General features: G+C 37.3%; 1 protein-coding gene across 1 annotated transcript in view; it reads left to right on the plus strand.

The window, feature by feature from the left end:
- Kiaa0408 (KIAA0408 ortholog) overlaps positions 1-10,653 on the plus strand; it is a 28,155-nt gene extending 17,502 nt beyond the window's left edge. Inside the window, 5 exon segments of the mRNA XM_038339685.1 lie at positions 4,531-4,878; positions 4,976-5,055; positions 6,912-7,365; positions 7,367-8,095; positions 10,052-10,653. Of these exon segments, the coding sequence (XP_038195613.1) occupies positions 4,531-4,878; positions 4,976-5,055; positions 6,912-7,365; positions 7,367-8,095; positions 10,052-10,225 (1,785 nt within the window). The 3' untranslated portion in view covers positions 10,226-10,653.
- The last annotated feature ends 10,438 nt before the right edge of the window (positions 10,654-21,091 follow it).

Here is a 21,091-nt window from a genome sequence, read left to right on the forward strand (position 1 = left end):
AAAATTATTTTGTTGCTACTTTATAACTGTAATTTTCTTCTTTTATGAATTATAATGTAAATATCATATATATATGCTAACTATATATATATGCTAACTGTATGTGTGTGCATAAAAAGGTTGAGACAAACACAAGGAAATATTTTCTCAGGCTATAGAGAATCAACCCTTGTTTTAAAAAGTAAAAAAAAATCCAGTATTTGGAAATATTATGATTATGTAAATATAACAAAGGTTTTTGTTTAACAAATATATTGCTCAAAAATAACAGGACATTTGTTTAAAGTTATTTGGATATAGTATTAAAATTTCAGGTTATTGAGCTGTGTACTAGAAAAGTGAAGACTCCTGAGTGTACATCTCTAACATCAGTGATGTTAAATAATAATATCACCCAGTGAAAGCATTCGGCATCCAGCATCTGGTATCTGGCATCCAGCACCCGGCATGAAGACACTTGTACATTTCTGCTGAACTCCTGTCCACATTCATTGCAATTGCTATTGAACAGTCAAGCTATATGCACTCAGACCATTTGAACACAATCCACATATCAACTATGATTATGGCTACACTGAGTTGATAGAAATCTTGAAATCTTTTTGTTTGCTTTGCAATCTTTTCTGTTTGTGTCCTTTGAAAGAATGAGGGCTATACCGCATGGTGGTGGCACACGCCTTTAATCCCAGCACTCGGGAGGCAGAGGCAGGCGGATCTCTGTGAGTTCGAGACCAGCCTGGTCTATAAGAGCTAGCTCCAGGACAGGCTCTAAAGCTGCAGAGAAACCCTGTCTCGAAAAACCAAAAAAAAAAAAAAAAAAAAAAAAAAAAAAAGAATGAGGGTTGAGTATCAGATAGGACAGATTCCCTATACCAAACAAAATGTTCTCCATTCATTACAGTATACTAGTTTGGGGGGGTTGTAGTTGTTCTTTTAACTTGTCAATTAAGTTGAGAAGTTATGGGAAGTTATAATGGTATAGAATTACACATAAGTTAAAGTATACAAAGGCAAATTTGAAGGATGAGATGAATACAGAAGGAATTGGATATAATACACAAGAATGGGACTTTCTAAAACCCAATATATTTCCCTTGGGATTGAAAATACAGCAATTGTCCTTTTACTCTGGAATTTTTTGTTTTGTTTTGTTTTAAGAGGGAGGGTTTTTTGTTGTTGTTGTTAACAACCCCAGATGTTGTGTAACTTGCTTTATAGACCAGACTGGCTTCAAACTCATAGAGATCCTCCTGCCTCTCCCTCCCAAGTGTTGGGTTTAAAGGAGAGTACCACCACACCAAGCCTATTCAGGAATTCTTAAATGGGGACAACACTACCAATAACATCTTCAAATTTAACATGGTACTTTTGAGAGTTGTTCCTTCAAGCACATATGTTGAACAGCAGTTCAATACAGATAACTTTGTAAGCATCAAAACAATCCGCTTATTGCTATAGTTTGGTGACAACCTTGCTACAATGAGGTGAGTGACTAAAACTTTAATCAATATCAGGGAACTAAAAGCACCATGTATTCTTAATATATTAGCTATGTACATTCTTTCAAATGAAGTTATGGTTAATTATCAAGTAAGTATGTTATTATTAAAGACATTTCTTGCATTTGTGAAATATAAATGTATTCACTTTAAAGTTATTTGGTGGTCTGTTTTGAAAAATGATATGCTTTTGCAAGACACCAGTCTCAGGAGAATGCCACTTCTTTCTTCACTTTAGGGGTTAGCTGACAGAGTATCTGCTGATCTCACTGAGACAGCCTCCTTAAGAAATAATTTAGGATTGTCTTTAACAGAGGCAATAGATGGCCGAAGCTTTCAAGGTCTGTTTTATCATGTAGAACACTGATATACTCATTTTAATCTGCACAAAAACAAACAGCATTCTTAAAGAATGTGTATCACTGTGTCATTAAAAATATCACTATAATATCTACCCCTCAATAATGCAGTTGACAAGCTAAAGGGGATGATTAATAAGGGCTTACTTAGAGGGAAGAATATGTCGATTTACTATATGATGTTGTCAGCCATTTGGATAGTTAATGTTGCTATATGAGATCATATGTTTAAAATATTTTAATTTATTAATGTTAAACTCTTATTATATGAGAAAGTGGGTAGGGAGAAGAGCCAGTAATTGATTCAGGTCAGTGTAATTTTGTGATTGTGCTTCTGTATTTTGTATAGATCCAGATTTCTTTTACTTTTTTATATGTGTATTTTATTTATTTTATTTTTATTCATTTACATAGCAACCACAGTTTCCCCTCCCTTCCCTCCTTATTCTTCTACCCCACCTCCCATCCACTCCTTAGAGAAAGTAAGGTCTCCTATGGGGAGTCAACAAAGGTTGGTGTATCAAGTTGAGCCAGGACCAAGCCCTTTCCCCCTGTATCAAGACTGAGCATGGTATCCCAAAATAGGGAATGGGCTCCAGAAAGCCAGTTCATGCAACAGGGATAAATCCTGGTCCCACTACCAGGGGCCCCACAAAAAGGGCAAGCCACACAACTGTCACTCAGAGAGTCTAATTTGAACCCATACAAGCTCCCCAGCTATCAGACAGAGTTCATGAGCTCCCACTAGCATGTCTTAGTTATCTCTTTGATTTTCTCCATCGTGATCTTGAACCACTGCACCCCTTGCTCATATAACACCACCTCCTTCTCTTCCACTGAACCCTAGGAGCTCAGCCCAGTGCTTGGCTCTGTATCTCTGCATCTACTTCCATCAGTTACTGTATGAAGGTTCTATGATGACAATTAGGGTAGTCACCATTCTGATTAGAGGAGAAGGCCCGCTCAGGCACCCTCTCCACTATTACTAAGAGTCTTAGCTGGGGTCATGCTCGTGGGTTCCTGGGAATTTGCCATGCTCTCCCTCTCTTTCCCTGCCACAACTCAACCATTCTGTTCCCTCATGCTCTTATCCCACTTCCCCTCCTCTTGTTCCCCCCAACCCTAGTTTACCCAGAAGATTTCTATTTTTGCTTCCTAGGGTGATCCATATGTGTCCCTCTTAGGGTCCTCCTTGTTACCTAGCTTCTCTAGGATGTGTGTTGTAGTCTGGTTATCATTTGCTTTACATTTAATATCCACTTATGAGTGAGTGTATACTGTGTTTGTCTTTCTAGGTCTGGTTACCTCTCTTGAGATTATTTTGTCTAGTTCCATCCATTTGCCTGCAAATTTCATGATGTGATTGTTTTTTACCGCTGAGTAATGTTGAAAGGAGGCTGATTGTTGGTTCCCAGCTGCTCAGCCCCAAAATCATCACACAGAAACTGTATCAATTAAAACACTGCTTGGCCCAATAGCTCTAGCTTCTTATTGGCTAGCTCTTACATCTTCATTTAACCCATCTCCATTAATCTGTGCATCACCAGGAGGTCATGGCCTACCGGCAAAAGTTCCAGTGTCTTTCTCCAGTTGGGCTACGTGGTTTCTCTCTGACTTTCTTCTTTCTCATAGCATTCAGTTTAGTTTTCCCTGTTTATCTAAGTTCTGCCCTATCAAAAGGCTAAGGCAGTTTTCTTTATTAATTAACCAGTCGTATTCACAGCATACAGAGGGAAATCCCACATCAGAGTAATACTCCATTGTCTAAATGTACCACACTTTTTTTATCCACACTTTGGTTGAGGGGCATCTAGGTTGTTTCCAGGTTCTGGCTGTTATCAATAATACTACTATGAACATAGTAGAACAAGTGTCCTTGTGGTATGATTGCACATCCATTGGGCACATGCCCAAGAGTAGTGTAGCTGAATTTTGAGGTAGATTGATTCCAAGTTTTCTGAGAAACCACCATACTGATTTCCAAAGTTGCTGTACAAGTTTGTACTCCCACCACCAATGAAGGAATGTGCCCCTTACTCTGCATCCTACCTAGCATATATTATCATCAGCATTTTTGATCTTAGCCATTCTGAATGGTCATCTTAAATTCATTTTGATTCACATTTTCCTGATGGCTAAAGTTGTTGAGCAATTCCTTAAATGTTTTTCAGCCATTTGAGATTCTTTGAGAATTCTGTTATATCTGTAACCTATTTTTTAATTTTTAATGAGCTTATTTCTTATCAGAAAAATAGAATCCCTACTTTGCCCTACTAGAAACTAGTCTTCATGGTTCACCACAACTTTTCTAGCTCATCCTTGTTTTATAGGCATTCTCTATATGCACAAGCATTAATACCATGGTAGTATATAGTAACATTGCAAAGAGAACTCAAAATAATTTGCTCAGTATCAAGAATATGGATCAAAGCAAGGCACACCAGCACACACCTTTTTTTCCACTGCTCAGAGGCAGAAGCAGGTAGATATTTGGGAGTTTGAAGTCATTCTGATCTTTAGAATAAGGTTCAATTCAATACTATGTAGTGAGATTCTACTTTTAAATATATATATATATATATATATATATATTGATCAAAAAGAAAAAAAAGAAGGAATATATTGATCAAATAAACTAGGAAAAGTAAATTTTTAATTTTTATTTCTTACAGCTTTGCCAGGAAGTAAAGCTGAGGAGGAAGATGAACATGAATGAACATTCTAAGGTTATTAATCTTGATCATGTTCGAGATAAAATGGAATTCCCTCCAAATCCCCCCAATTCAAGACAATGTGAATTCAGAGTGACAAATCACCAAGATGGTCTGGTAAAGGAAAACAAAGTAGAAAGAGACTTCCTCAGGAAAGGAAATCAAGTGTACAGAAAACAAAACGTACCCCCAGAAAGCAAAATAGGGCTTCTGGATCTGATGGCCACAAAAGAGAAGGCGTGTGATGTGTGGGCTGACATGAGGCCTTCTGAGGAGGAGAGTACAAACTGTTCTGTTGCCCTTAACACAGTAAGTAAGATAGAACCAGCCATAAACTGTTTCTAAAGAAGAGTGAACACTTCTGAGTGCTAACAAAGGTTCTCTTTTATGTGTTATGTGTGTGAAGGCTCTTGACGAACTTGCAAAAGTTAGTGAAGAACTATGTACCTTTCAAGAGGAAATCCGAAAGCGTTCTAACCACAGAAGGTAGGCTGGCACACATGTGATCATTGTAATCCGGGAAACCAAAAATGAATTCTGTTTATAGTCAGTGAATCTAAACTGCCTCTTAATGTATACCTTATTTCATGAATTCTTAAAAGTAACCTTCCAGTCCATTTCATTACTTAAATATTAGGAATATGATATTCCTTTTGGTGTTTAGTTAAGATAGACTGTAATAAATGATTATGTATCCTCTACTGTAGTTCTTTCTCATTGCGTGTCAGCAGGAGGAAAAATATGCAAATGGGCAGATCCAGTAAATCGGTTATTAAATATGACAAAGTTAACAATGTGGTGTTTGAACAGTATAAGAAGTTCTGTTTAAATATTTTAATACTGGACCATTTATTTCTCAACAGTTAGGTATATAATAAAGGAATATGTACTTCAAAGTAACACATTATATATCTATATGGCACCAACTCTTGTTTTAGGTCAGAATCACAATAATTTTAAGACTAAGCTTTAACTAAGTTTAAAAAAATAATTTGGAGTTCTGTGCATGGCTAAGTACAGATTATTTTGTATCAATATTTAGCTCATTGAGGGACCAGAGCTTCTCTTAGAATGCTACAACAATGAGATTCCTTATTATTATTTAGCTGTGAAGAACCTGAGAAGTTTTGTGATGACTTGCAACAGAGTTTGTCAATGTGCACTGCACTCCATTTGCCCATTGAGCTTCCTCCATTCTGTCCTCTATTAATGGGTGTTTCCTATACTTCATTTTACATTGTTGTAGGAGCTTTTTATAAGTTGAATATGTATAATCTATTTTATTATGTGATTTTGATGTTTGTTAATCCACATTGTTACTCTATGCATGTCTTATACAAAGACTTGTCAGTCTCCATTTACAAATTATATAGAATCTAAAGCTGTCATGGTGAAAAAGAACATGAAGTTGAGTGAGTAGGTAGGTAGAGAGGATCTGGGAGGAGTTAAAGACAGATGAAAAATATGATCAAATATATTTATGAAATTCTCCAAAAAAACCAAAAACCATTGAAAAGTGAAGCTTCCATGGTCATTCCATGACCTTGAGAAAGCACTTTAAAGCCTCATCATGTGGGCTCACATTGTTCTAAGATTTGGCATAACCTAGTATCTCTGTGTCTTTCATTATATCTCGCTCTGCTTTAAGTCTATGCAGGATGCTCTTCATTCTCTCAATGGGCACACTTTGCTAGAGTTTATTTCTTTTTATTACCTTTCTTTGATTCATAAAATATAATCTTACCTTCCTTTCAAGTTCAAATGACACCTTCCATTTGGAATTACCTAGTGTTCATGATACTCCACTCAGACTGACACTATTCCCAGTGTTATTTAAAATCCAAGGAGAAAAGTGAAAGCTGAAAAGGAATTATTTAGTAGAAAATAGAACTTGCATAAAAAAAATGAGGGAAAGGATATAATAAGAAAAATACTGTAGAAATGGGAACATCAAGAGCAGAAACTCAAGAGACTACATTGCATAGTTTGAATCTAGCATAAGGTTTCATGTTAGGAAAAATAAGGGATAACACTTACTAAAATTTGGGTTAGAACCATGAATATAACACTGAAGACTTTACCCTACAATAAAGCAATAAATAGGTCTTATAATAAATGAATTTAGGATACATACATATATACACATATATATCACATTATGTATATAATCACATTATATATATGTACACGTACATATGCACACATATATATAACTATACACATAATATTTTAGCAAATTGTAACTTTTTAATAGCATAAATACATTTTTAAACTATGGCTTCTTTTAAAAGCTCATTTTGAAAAAAAATGTCATTAATATACCTTGATTTATAATTGTATAGGATGAAGTCTGATTCTGTTCTCCAGGAAATGCCAAGTGAAATCAGTGTACCTCATGGGAACCACTTGATCAGTAATGGCCAGGGCATTCTTCCAACCAATAGGGAGAAAGAAAAACAGAACAAGAATCTGAGCTGTGCCAATGAACTCCAAAACAATTCTATGAAAAACTGTGGAATTGGTTTAATTGATTTACAAAGAAGTGAAACTCCTCCAGTTCCTCCTCCAAGAAGTACCTCTCGAAATTTCCCCAGTTTATATTCTGAACAAGCCCAAGAAAGACTGAAGGAAAGTTTATATCACAGGTGGGTGGCCCATGAGAGTCAAGACAAAACTAATTGCAATCCTCATCTCCTTCTGAGGCAGTCTCCACTGTTTCCACAAGAAGAGAGAAATTTGAAAGAAAGTACCATGGTTTCCTCTTGGACACCAGAAGTCAAAATAGATGGCAAGCCTCTATTCAGGTAATGAAGAGATTGGACTTAATATGTGGTTATGTGACTCTGTATTAGGTACAAAGGAGAGCCCTTCTGTGCAGTCCCAAAAAACTGGTTTTACACCCAATAAAACAAAATTTGAAAAGGTGATTACAGATGATCCTAATAAATCTCAGCTTGATCTTCATGTGAAAAATGACTTTCTTCCTTCAGTGACACAGAGAGATCCACTTAGAAGTTACAGCTGCAGTTATGAACAGACTCCAAGGAATGAAAAGCTGGCAGCAAAGATTGATGAATTTAACAGAACTGTCTTTAGAACAGACAGAAACTGTCAAGCAATACAGCAGAGTCAAAAGGATTCAAAATCACCTGATGATCTCAACCTTCTTGATATCTCTCTTGCTCATAGAGGTGACATGCCAGAACACGACAGTGGGCCTAGTGGTTTGAAAGTTAGTGACCACACACCTGGACCCATAGAAAATGTGTTCGGTAATTCCACAAAAGTCTCTGCAACAGGCCTGGTCAAACAAATACAGGCATGTACAAGTCCCAGTAGCTATCAGCTCATGTTCCACGAGCATGATTGGAGACCAAGCAATTTTTCTAGCCGGCCAAGGTCAGCTGATCCCAGATCAAATTATGGTGTTGTGGAAAAGCTGCTGAAAACCTATGAGACAGAGACAAGGTCTGCACAGCAAAATTCAAGATGTTTCAGAGATAACAGGACCAAATGTGGTTCTGATGTAAGTGGTGGTATCATGTAGAGTCAATGTTTAGAATTGTGTAAAATGGAACACTTGGTTTAGTGTGGGATTCAGCAAGTGGAGCAAGGACTAGATTCAGCTAAGATAACACAGTTGAGAAATCAGGGACTACATCTGTCTTGAGCAATAGCTCTGAAGTCAGTTTCTAGATCATATAAGTACGATATAAACCTATGTTGGGATCTTCTTAATGTCTTGGCCCTCTATGAGGCAATATCTTAATATGAGCTAAGGGTATAGTTTTAAAAACTTCAACTAGTACATTACTTATAAATAAGTAATATTAAGGACACGAGTGGTGTTGTGCCTTTAATTTCAACACTTAGGAGGAAGAAACAGGTAGATCTCTATGAGTTTGAGACTGGAGTGATTTTTCAAAGTGAGCTACATGCCTCCTGGGACTAAGTAGTGAGATTCTACCTCAAAAATAAGTAAGTAAATAAATAAAATTGATAAAAGATGCTTTCGAGGACCTAGGGAAAGTTGTTTGTTTCCTTTCTTTAAAAAAAATCATAATACATATCTGTTAACTTACAGTTTTACTCTAAAGGTTTATTGTTTCAGTAAATTAATTTTTAATAGCTTCCACTTTCTTGATTATGATTGATTCAGACCTTCCCATTTCATGACCTGTGTCCTCATAGGGTTTGCAACATGAATGTGTGTGAAGGCAAAGCAATCATTCAAAACAATGTCTCGTTTTAAATGCTTAAAATTTTAAAACAAACAGAAACAGATTTTTTGTTTTTGCCACTAAAAGATGGACTACAAAATATAGCTAGTCATAGATACTTTTCACATGAAAATTAACAAAAAGAATGGGTATTTAAATAAACTTTTCCTCTCTTTTTTCTTTTGTCCATTTAAAAGAGTACAGTCTTCATTAATTGTAAAGGGAGAGGTCAAGAAAATTGGTATTTACTATGAAGACTTATACAAAATGCCCTTTTATATATGCAGTTTAAATAAGATGACTTATTGTCATTAGGCAGCATTTCAAATAATCCCTTGGTTGTTGTACTTCCCTTCATTTTAGTTGAAACCATAACTCTGTAGGTCCTATGACCAGAGACACACAAACATGTACATTAACAAATTTCTCATTAACTAAGAATAGATGCCGAATGTTTCCTCTTTTTCATTGATCAAATTGCTCTGCCTATTAAGAGCACTGCCTGCTCTTTGAAAGTTCTGGAGTTCAATTCCCAGCAACCACATGATGACTTACAACCATCTGTAATGAGATCTGGTGCCCTCTTGAGGAAGAGGCCTGGTCAGTTGTTCTCATCAACTTAGACCATAAAATCCTATATGCACAAGTTCAACAGAACCACCATATACATGCTGCCCATGCATGCTTCAGCATTGCCAGGGCACAAGTTTCATTCATTCAGTTTCATTCTACTGTAGATCCTTAGGAACATATTGTATTGCTTTGCTTCATTTTAAAAAAAAAAAAAAAAAGAAAGAAAAGAAAACTTGAATTAAATTTACATATCCAAAGGGACAATTTTTAAAATGAGGCTATTGCTTGGCTATGAAGGAAAATACTAACACCTGTGTCTATCCTCACTACCTGTCTCTTATACAAAAATATCAGCTTTATTATTAGAGGGTTGTGGGAGCTGGAGAGATGTCTCAACAGTTAAGAGCACTTGCTGCTCTTCTAGAGGACCTGGTAACCACCTATAATTTTGGTTTCAGGGAATCTGATGACCACTTCTGACCTTTATGGGCACCAGGTACACCTACAAGGCAAAACACCTATAAATTAAAATAAATATAGAAAAATTAAAGGACAGTTGGAACCATGAGCACAAAATCTTATGAACATTTTTATTATTATTGTGGTGGTGGTGGTGGTGATCATTTTGGTGTTTTTTGTGGATAAAGGTGGCTTGTGTCAGGAGATTGTGGCCTTTATTTGTGTTGTAGGAATCCATAGCAGTGAAAGCCTCGAATGGAAAGGGATTCTCCCGACCTGCCAGACCAGCTAATCGCCGACTCCCATCCAGATGGGCATCCAGATCGCCATCGGCACCCCCAGCCTTACGGAGGACTGTCTACAGCTATAAAGGCTCTCTGCAGTCTGAAGCCCAGATGGTCTAGATGTAGCCTGGATTGCCGGATTATACAAGTTCTCATCCCTTTTGCCAAACTGAATATTCAGAGTGTTTACAAACAATCCTGTTCTCTTCTGCAACTTTCAAGATCACTGGGACAAGCAATCTAACCCTAACCTTGCATCAGTCTTCAGTGTTTTTAATCTGTGGGATAATTATCTCCTTTTACTTTAATTTCTTAGATGAGATTTTTTTTATTGCCATCCTCATTGACTTTCCAAAATGATTTAAGTTGAAACAATGTACAATATTGTATAGTCTAACTTTCTTGCAAATGCAGAAAACAAGATTCTGTGCATGGCCATGTGTTTGTAGGTGCATGTATTGTCATAGGAATGTATTTAGGTAAAAAATTATGTGCTAGTGTTGACCTTAAATTATAACATGTAGACCTATATATTCTTTGTGTTTATTTTAAAGTTTTGAAAATATACAATCCTATTTATATTTTGCATACCTTTTAATAGGTATATACCTAAGGCATTTGACATTCGTATATTATTTAAACACTTCCTTGGCCACTAACTACATTGAAGAAATGAGAATTATACATAAACCAAACATTAGAAGTTTTCCAGAAATCAATCTTAAATAGCATTTTAACCCATATGGAGGTAACTGATACTATTGATTTTTTGTTTAAATGCAAACATCACAAGTATAACATATGTCTTCTAAAACAAGTATAAGATTCTCATCCGTGCTTTTGTATATCATCTGGTAGTCTCACTTGGCTTTAACTGTATACTTGCTTCTTGGAGCCAGTATCGTAAGACTACCTTAATAATAACAGGACAAAGTAATGAATTTCTTTTGTTGATTTCAGTAGCAAACATTCCTTAAATGAGATGCAGAAAAGGAATTAAATTGTGCTGAATTTTACTTTTTGTTAAAATTGTGGTAAGTTTTTAGTTTAGCTACTTTATTTGGAGCTCTTTCTCTGTGGAGGTAAGTCACTTGTTTTGATTTTTCCTTTTTCTGAGTGTTTCCCAATAATTAGTAGATAAAAGACTAATTCCCATTTTTTATAAGGAGGATGATCAGGAACAACATTTCATTGATAGCTAAACTATATTGCATTTCTTATCTTGTGTAAAAAGGCCTTAAACTAAATTTGGGCATTGGTGGTCAATATATATCACGGCTACAATTTTCTCACACCAGATGCATGAAATCTATACTGAAAAGTGGCATAGGAGAAGTAGGAGAGTTGAGATCCTCAGAATCCTACATGGCCGATCTTAAAAGCAACTTTGTTATAAATTGTTCTCATTTAAGAGCAATTGTGTTACATGGTTAGTATTAATCTACTTCACCCAAAAAGAAATTCTCATGCCTAGCAAATTCAGTGGTCTTTCTCCTTATGATACTGTAGCCACTAAGAGGAATCCACCTTATTATTCCATTCCCTGAAGTAAAATAAGTAATTTGTAAATCACAGATTGCCTTAAAAGGCTTGAGACTGTAGCATGGTGATGGCTAGATTCGTGGTTTACAGTAAGAAGATTTCGAGGGCTTAAGTGGAATTAAGTGTCTAGAAGTGGGAGTTTGGCACAGATAGTGAAGGTTATAGATCCACTCTCTCACTCTTAAAGGACTTTTTCCTACCACAGGAGAGCAGCCAAGAAACTGGGTGTTAATTGCTCTATACTTTTCCCCTAGAGGAGAGAAAACCCTGGAAAAGTGGTTCCTTGGGTTGAAATGATAGGCTAAAGCAATTGCTGTGTTCATGTCTGTTTCCCTGCACCCCTGTGTCCCAGGCAGCACCCTTGTGTCCCAGGCAGCACCCCTGTGTCCCAGGCAGCACCCCTGTATCCCAGGCAACACCTCTGTATCCCAAGCAGCACCCCTGTGTCCCAGGCAGCACCCCCTGTATCCCAGGCAGCACCCCAGTGTCCCAGGAAACACCCCAGTGTCCCAGGCAGCACCCTTATGTCCCAGGCAGCACCCCTGTATCCAAGGCAGCACCCCAGTGTCCCAGGAAACACCCCAGTGTCCCAGGCAGCACCCTTATGTCCCAGGCAGCACCCCAGTGTCCCAGGCAGCACCTCTGTTCCCAGGCAGTCTGGGATTGATGGGTAGCCCCCCGTCTCTGCTGTGTTCATGTCTGTTTCCCTGCACCCCTGTGTTCCAGGAAGCATCCCAGTGTCTCAGGCAGCGCCCCTGTATCCCAGGCAGTCTGGGATTGATCGGTAGCCCCCCGTCTCTGTGCTCAAGCCAGAATGCTGAGCTCTCCTTTAAAAATGGGAAGGCCTAAAAATAATAAAAATAGATTTCTAGCAGTGGGGACCTGGGATTCCTGGAATCTTTAATAAAACAAAACAATGTAATATATTTGATGGCCAGGCTGAATTGGAAACAGGGGTACTGACTAGAAACTGAGAGGGTTCAAACTTTGGATACCTTTCATCACTTAATACTTTTCTTTGTTATCAAAAAAACAAAAATAATTACATTGCCAGGCTTTGTAAGTTTAAGCCAGCCTTTTCTATATCATTTGAATAAACCAATGGGACCATTTTAATATCTTATATTAGCTTGAATCATAGAATACTACAACTGAAAAATTAGCATTTAATCCAACTTCTTGATTAGAAAACTGAAGAAACTAAAACAAATTGATTAGTCTATATTCTCTTTTAAAGCTATTTATAAATTTTATGAAAAAAAGATAAATGGAAATTATTATTATTGAAAATTTTTTCTTTTGAATTCTTGTGATTTGTAACTGGTCCTTTTTCTATTCTGGGTAGACATTTTCTTCCCTAAACATAATCTTTCATTATGCCATCATCCCTAGGTTTAAGGATATGTGTAACCATTTACAGGAATATCTACTTAGAAATGTTTGCCCTAGTAGCTTTTGAAAAAAATGGGGGAAAAAAACGCCTTATTTGTTCCTTTTTTACAAAGGATTATTGAAACTTCTAACTGGTCTTCTAGCAGAATAATTGAGGTCCCCTCTCTCTCTCTCTCTCTCTCTCTCTCTCTCTCTCTCTCTCTCTCTCTCTCTCTCTCTCTCTCTGTATGTGTGTGTGTGTTTGCACTTTCATGTACATTTTTAATATTGCCTTATATCCCCAAACCAAATATAAAAATATAAGTGATAATTTGTCTTATTTATCACTTCAAACATGACCAAGAGCTTTCATTTGTCCATATAAGAAATGAAGACTATGTTTTATTTTGCTAACATTTCCCCAAAGCGTGATTTACTGCTACATAAATGATTTAACCAGGTACCACAAAGTCCCAAAAACAAAATATCCAAAACATCTGGTCCCATAAAGAGTATTAAGTTTCCTAAAAACATCTTTAAATTTATTTTAGGTACATTTTCTGATAAAAAATTATTTGATAAGGAAATCTTCAGCCATTGGAAGCTATTAAATAAAATAAGTTTGGAAACACCTACTGATTTAAGCACAAGAATGTCTTTATTTTCTTCCTTTCAATACTGAACTCCAGTGGAGCTTTGAGTTCAAACTCAGATGCGTACATTGTTTAATGCAGCTTCCCTACAAATAACCACAGAGTTGAAGACAATCCTGTTGATAGCTACATGCAAGCTCATTGCAAACACTGTTCCTATCTAAATGGTATTGTTTGAAGAAAGTTTTCTTTGAAGAGCGCTTCTAGCTCTGAGATTTGCATTTATGTGAAAAGATTAAATTCTTTTAGGTAGCCAAATTTCTAGTGTATTGTTCTATTAATTCAAATGTTAATGTTTTTCTTAAGTAGAATTTATAAGTGAGAAAATGCACTTATTTTTAAAAAAATTAACATAATAAGGTAAAAAAATAAATAAGGAAAGTCATCCTTGGACAAACTTCAGAGATGAATGCTCCCGAGTCTCTTCTCTTGATAAGTAATATTAGTAAAATAAATCACATTTATGGATTCCATTTTGGTGAACTTATGAATCCATTAGACTGGAGAAGCCTGATAAATTAGGAAAAAAAATCCAGACTTGGAAGCAACTTAGAAAAAAAAGAGAGCACACAAGATGAATATATACTAAGAAAAGATTTGTAGATTGTCTGGCATGATGCACTCTGGGTAGTCTTACCATGGCTGGCCGCATGCTGGAGAGGCTGAGAGTCTGGCCACTACTCATCCGTAAGGCTGTACCCTCAGCATAGAGACCTGGTATAGAAGGCCTGGAGGATTCTTACAAGTCCCTGGTTTTCAGTTCTCATTGGAAGGCTGAGGTAACTGAGTGCTGATATCAGAAAGGGGATAGTGGGAGAAGCAGCAAGAGACAGTGCACTCACAAGCAAGGGAGTAAGGTGTGCAAGCATGAAGCAATAGCCTTTTCCTTGAACTTCTATATATGTGGGGTACCATTGGAAGGTGCTGTTTACTTTGAAGAAGTGCCTTTCCCTTCCAAAGATTAGGAAGTTTCCCCCTCCAGGAAATACCTACACAGACCTTCCCAGTGCCATGTTGCTTTGTTGAATCCAGATCTTATTGTGTTGACAGCCAAGATCATCACGATTCCTGACAACTTTTCAGATCTGCGAAACCTCTGATAGCTACGCACGTCCCAGGAATAGAAGCCAAGCCTCACCCTGACAACCCACCATCTGATTTCTGTATAAATTGTTGCCTGTGTGACTTACAAATGTTTGGTCTATAAACTCATAGACAGTCTATAGCTCATAGCGAATTTCAGGATGGACTTTTTGCAAATTCTAATCACAGAAGGAAATCTGGTAGAATAATACATGGAATAAATATTTCTCAAGATGGTGGTTGGAAATGGGAACAGCTCCTGAATAAGCCTCCTCAAATCCTATCTTCTTGTAAAAATAACAGGGGGGGGGGAGAGAAGAGGAAAGAAGAGAGTGAACAGTGTTCTCATTGGGAGTTTGATTGAGCCTTTCAGTGACCGGACTGTGGTGCTCCTGGTTTGTATGTGTTTACAGCTTCAAGATGTTGTAACCAACACTCACTTTAGAGAACTCCTACTTTAATGCTTACTCTGGTCTTCTACGGAGTTTGGATGGAGAGTATGAGAAAGTAAAGTACGCAGCCAATGGGTACAGTACTAACTGAAAGTTTCCCGCTAAACATACCCCAGAATAAATGATGACACTTTCCCTGGAGCACTGTCTTAGCACATCTGCCCTATCGTAACAAAATCCGCATAAGCAGGTAATTTCTGAGGAGCAGAAATGTAGTTTCTATAATTCTGGCAGCTGTTGCTAGCCAACTAGATGGGTGGTGAGAATGGTCCTTCCATCTTAGGTGGGATCTGCTTGCTTGGCTTTACTTAGCATGTGAGTGGTGTCCTTCCAGAGTAGAATACAAAAAGCTTCCGATGGTAGATAAAGCTAACATTTCTTTAACAAGGCTACAGATGTGTCCATTTATGAGAGGGCCTTGTGATGCTATAACTGGAAAGATCACATCTCTTAGCAGTATTGCTATGAGATTAAATTTCAATGTGAATTTTGGAAGGGTGTATTCAGAGCATAGCAATCAAATAGTTACTTTAGATTTCAAGATCACATAAATTTGTTCTCTGAAGGCTGTTTATTTTTGAAGCCTATTTTTCAATCTGGACTTGAGGACAGAAGTACATATGAGAACCCAGAGCTACTGTGCTCAAAGATTTGACAAGTGATCACCATTCTAATTTCTTCAAAATTCTGGATCCTTGTTTGTCTAGAGCCCAAGTAGAGCCAATCTGTAACCAAGAAGCCCAGACCTAGAAACCAGAAGTAGGAAGTGAAGCCTCATTTGTAGGCCTCTAGAACAATAAACACACAGTGCTGAAGCAAATGGTGAGTCAGTACACCTTGGACTAATACAGGCAGCATTAGAAGTTTGAGAACATCAATGGGAAGAACCAGGAAGGACACAAAGGGAATGAGATGCTACAGCCCTTTTTCTCTCTCCTCTGCTGTTATGTTCTTTGGATGTGCTCCCTGGAACATAAAGTTTCCTGGGAGTGCTATGAAGTAGTCCACTCATATCTTCATATAACAGACAAAAGAAAATTATATAACCCAGAGACTACAAGTTTATATGTAATATACATAAACAGATAGCTTTAGTAAGAACAGACTTCAATCTCAATAACAAATGTAATGTGGTATGTGGAGAAGGTGAAACATCAATCATTCTGATCCTTATCTGAGTAGAAGGGAACTGAGATTGCAGGAAACTACACAAAGTGATGTCAAGTGCAAGAATGTTCTGTTTTGATCCACTTTTGTCCAGGGGAAAGGACAAGGGACAGGGAACAGAAACTTTCTAGCTATACAGTTAATCCATGCAGAACCAGGAAGCTTCCTGAGGCAGATCTGGGTCACAAGAACCACTGGATGCCACACAGGTCCAAGTTACTTATTCCAAGTTCATCCAGAATTCCTCAGACTCTTTTTGTCATGCTCCACACTATGAATAGCACCATTCTCTAGGTTTGTACTCCAGGATTATATAAAATGGGGAGAGTTAGGGATTGACGAGATGGCTCATTGGTTGTGATCAGTCCACCAGCCATGTGGCACATTGGGCACTGACAGTCCTCCCCAGGGCTTTAGCAAGCCCTCAGATGTAGTAGGCTGCTGCTGAGCGCTCCCCGGCTCAGGACCCACAAGCTGCCTCTCTGTGCTTTGCATGCAAGCCACATGCTGCTGCCTGCAATCCCCACGGTGCACGCAGTCCGCAACTCAAACTGAGAGAAAACTTTAGGTTTTCTCTTTATTCTGGGCTCCAACTCTCAGAATCATTTGATCACCTTAATAACTGCTCTTAATTTGTTAAACAAGGCATTTTTTCAGTATCAAATTAAGCAACACGTACTGTTCACTGCTGCTAACATCTCTCAGCCACATGGCTGCAACTGCAACACCTGCTGGCCGATGATGATTAGTACACCTACTCCAATTCATTGTAATTGCCTTATGACAGGTAAGATCTGAAAAACTACAAAAAAAATGATAACATCCAGGAGTTCAATCATTATTTCGTTTATACTATGGAAGGTATTCTGCAAGGCTTACATGACTTTGCTTCTACATCCCTTTATTTGATTCTAGGAATTAGTTTGGTTTTCAATATTATCTCATTTAAAAATAGTTCAATACTACAGAATGGGATAGCATCAATTTGACAAAATTATCTGAAAGAATTTGTGTTGTTGAGTTTAAATATTGGAATCTATTGAAAAGCTATGATAGATTAATGGATAAGACATCTCTTCAGGAAGTTAATATGCACACAGTCAAAATTATTTCCAAGGATGAGACATTATCTTTATTGAACAACTGTCATATCTTGGAATCCTCAATGAGGGCATTAGAGTAGAACACTGAACAGGATATTCAGACTTTACAAAAGGCAGTAGTAAAAAGACATGAAAAGATTAAGGAATTTATTGAAATTGATGAGCATGGACAGAAGGTACAAGGATAGGATTTGGCCTCATCTGTACATGCCAGATCATGGGATAACTTAAACAGTTTCAAACACATATCTAGTAATTTCCTAGGAAAGACCATTTGGCACAAAGTATGCTAGGTAATCAAAGATTATGCATGAGAACCAATACATATGAGCAATCTAAAATAAAACAAGCAATAGTTAATTATGAGCAACATTCAGCATTTATCAGGGAAATGGTGAAATGGGCTTCAAACACTAAGGCTACCTACTCGATGGGCTTCCATTAATCTCAGCAGTCCTAGAAAATGGACCTCAGCTGCTTTGGAAGTGTTATTGGAGAGAAGAGGCAAAATTTTAGAGCAATAGAGGAATGGAAAAGGATTCAAGACTTTCCAAGATCAAATTCTTGGCAAGGGTCATTATTCTGATCTTCAGAAACAGGTTTGCTACAACAAACACACCTTGTGCCTATGTAGCACAGCAGCTTTAAATGCTTGGGACAGGATTCAGGAACTAGAAAAGAGAACTGAGTCATATATTAGGGTTAAGCAGGGCCACAGAGAACACTTTACTGATTTCTTACAAAGACTAAGGCTGTACAATTAGTAGTGACAGACCTTGAAGCTAGATGTGTACTAATTGAATCTTTGGCTTTTGAAAATGCCAACTTAGAATGTAAGAAGATCCTTGGGCCTTTAAAGGTCATATCAGCACCCATACATAAATGGATCTTTCATACAATGAATATTGAAACATTTGACTATAGTACTAAAGCTTGGGTAGGAGAAGTGATTTCCAACAGTATGAGAAGACACCAAAATGCCAAATGTTTTAATTGTGGAAGAATAGGACATCTAAGAAGGGACTGTAGACAAGAAATTCCTAGACATAATGTCTCCTCTAGGAATGACAAGAATAAGAGGACTCAGCATTTTTGCATATGTAGGAGGTGTGGCAAAGGTCAACATCAGACTAATGAATGTAGATTGACAAGAAAGAGACAAAGCAACCTGATAACACCAGGAAACTCCTTCGGGGGTCTCTCACAGGCCCTGATGTCAAACAAGGTCCAGTCATTCCCAGTCACTGTGCAGAACATGTCTCACCAGGAAAATTAAACCATCTAGTGCCTGCTGTAAAAAAACCATACTGTTTTGGATGATGGAATAGACATGGAAGATGAATTTAAAACTCCATAGGAAATAGGAAACATATTTTGGCAGACTTCTATAAATGATCAAAGACCAAAACTAAGAGTATGTATAAATGATTTAGTAATTGAGGGATTATTAGACACAGGTGCGGATGTGACTATTATTACTCCAGAATCTTGGCATACAGATTGACCTCTTTAAGGGGCAGATATTAAATTCCTAGGAATTGGAACACTATCTCAAGTGAAACAAAACATGGGGTGGGTTGAATGCATCGGGACAGAAGGACAGAAAGGAAGGATGAGGCCATATTTAGCCAATATTGCAGTGAATTTATGGGGCCATAACCTATTACAGCAATGGAATACCCAGGTTAAAATTCCTGCAGTCATGAAAACTCATCTTTCTGGGAAGAATATTATAAGATATTATAAACAAATGTCACCAGCTATTCAGACTGTACTAGAACTCAAAGCAACTAGCAAGTCTTCAGAGGTACTAATGGCCTTGCCTTTAAAATGGTTAACTGAGAAACCCATATGGTTTAAACAATGGTCTTTAACAAAAGACAAACTGCAGGCTTTAGAACAACTGGTACAGGAGCAACTAGATGCTCACCATATTGAAGAATCAATCATTTGTTGTTAAAAAGAAATCTGGTAAATGGAAAACGGTGACAGATCTAAGGACTGTCAACAATGTTATTCATTGGCCTATGGGCCTTCTACAGTCTGGAATTCTTTATTACCTTCTGCCTTCTCTATTGCCAAAAGATGGCTTCTTATAGTTATTGACTTAAAGGATTGTTTTCTTTAAACCTTTACAAGAAAAGGGTAGAGAAAAATTTACCTTTACAGTGCCTACTTATAATAAATCTCAGTCTACTGAGAGATACCAATGGACTGCCCTCCCATAGGGAATGTTCAAAAATCCTACCCTGTACCAATACTTTTGAAATCATCCATTGGAATAACATGCAAGCAGTTTCCTAAGTCTACAATTTACCATTACATGGACAGCATTTTGTGATCTGACTCGAATACAGATAGTTTAGAAAGAATGTTTGAAGAAGTAAAAAAAGTTTTGCCTAAATGGGGATTACAAATTACCCCTTAAAAAATACAAAGAGGAGATTTTGTCAATTACCTAGATTACAAAATAGGTTTACAGGAAATTAGAACACACAAGGTATAAATTAGTAGAGATTTATTCTGGATTATTAAATGACTTTCAAAGATGCTTAGGAGATATTTCCAGTCTATGACTGGCTGTTGGGTTCTGAAAATGTTCCTGCCTCTGAAAACGGTCTGTTACTCTAGGCCTTAGCTAAATTTGGTTGTTCCAACATTGCAATTGAGACTTTGGGTGATTGCTCAGGCAGGCAGTTGCCTCTGTCATCTACTGTACATTTTGAAAGCTGCTTGATTGCACTTCCTGCCTACTCAAGTAATATTATGTCTCTTCTCAGGCCTTCAACGGGGTTGAAGATAGACAGTCCTACAATACTAGTTGCTATCCTTTTATGATCTCACCAAGCCATTTCCAATACAAGGCTTAGACTCCTTAAGATAGAATGTTTGTTAAAACATTAGGATATGTTTCTTGCTTAATATCGTTTATGCTGGTTGTAATTCTAATTTTATACTTGATCTCTGTTCCAAGGGTATATAGTTTTAATATTGGGTTTAGAACTCTCTTATTTAAACAAAAGGGGAGGTGCTGTGGGAGCTCCTTCAGCTCCTTCAGCCAATAGCCTTTGGTCAAGAGTGTTTATGACTCTGCTGGAAGACCTGAGTTTAGTTTCCAGTACTCACCTCAAGCAACTTTCAACCATCTATCATTGAAGCACCAGGAAATCTAAACCCTTCTTGAATGAGGATACAATGTGACCAGCTGCTTTAGCCTTTCTTTGCTGTGACTTTTCTGTTATGGTAAACTGCAAGTTCAAACTGAGCTGCAATAAACTGCTCCTGCCTTATGTATGCATCTTTTCTGGGGTTTTATCATGCCAGCAGAAAAAGCAACTGAGATGTCCTAGTATCGTGCCCAGAACAAACATGTTGTCCCTGAAATAATATCACTTTATTCATCAAGCCCAAAAGTATAGTTTTATCAGCAACTATACATAAAAATATTGTATGTTTTGCGGTTGAATGAAAGAAACAAAAATATGTGTCAACAACAAAAAAAAATAATCAAAAACGTTTTAAATGTTCATTAAGTTGGCACATACCAACACATCTTGAAAGAATGTCAGCATGAATTGATAATAGGCTTACAGAAGCTTGGACAATTTCCATATT

The sequence above is a fragment of the Arvicola amphibius genome, chromosome 8 (assembly GCF_903992535.2).
Source record: "Arvicola amphibius chromosome 8, mArvAmp1.2, whole genome shotgun sequence".
Taxonomy (NCBI): domain Eukaryota; kingdom Metazoa; phylum Chordata; class Mammalia; order Rodentia; family Cricetidae; genus Arvicola; species Arvicola amphibius.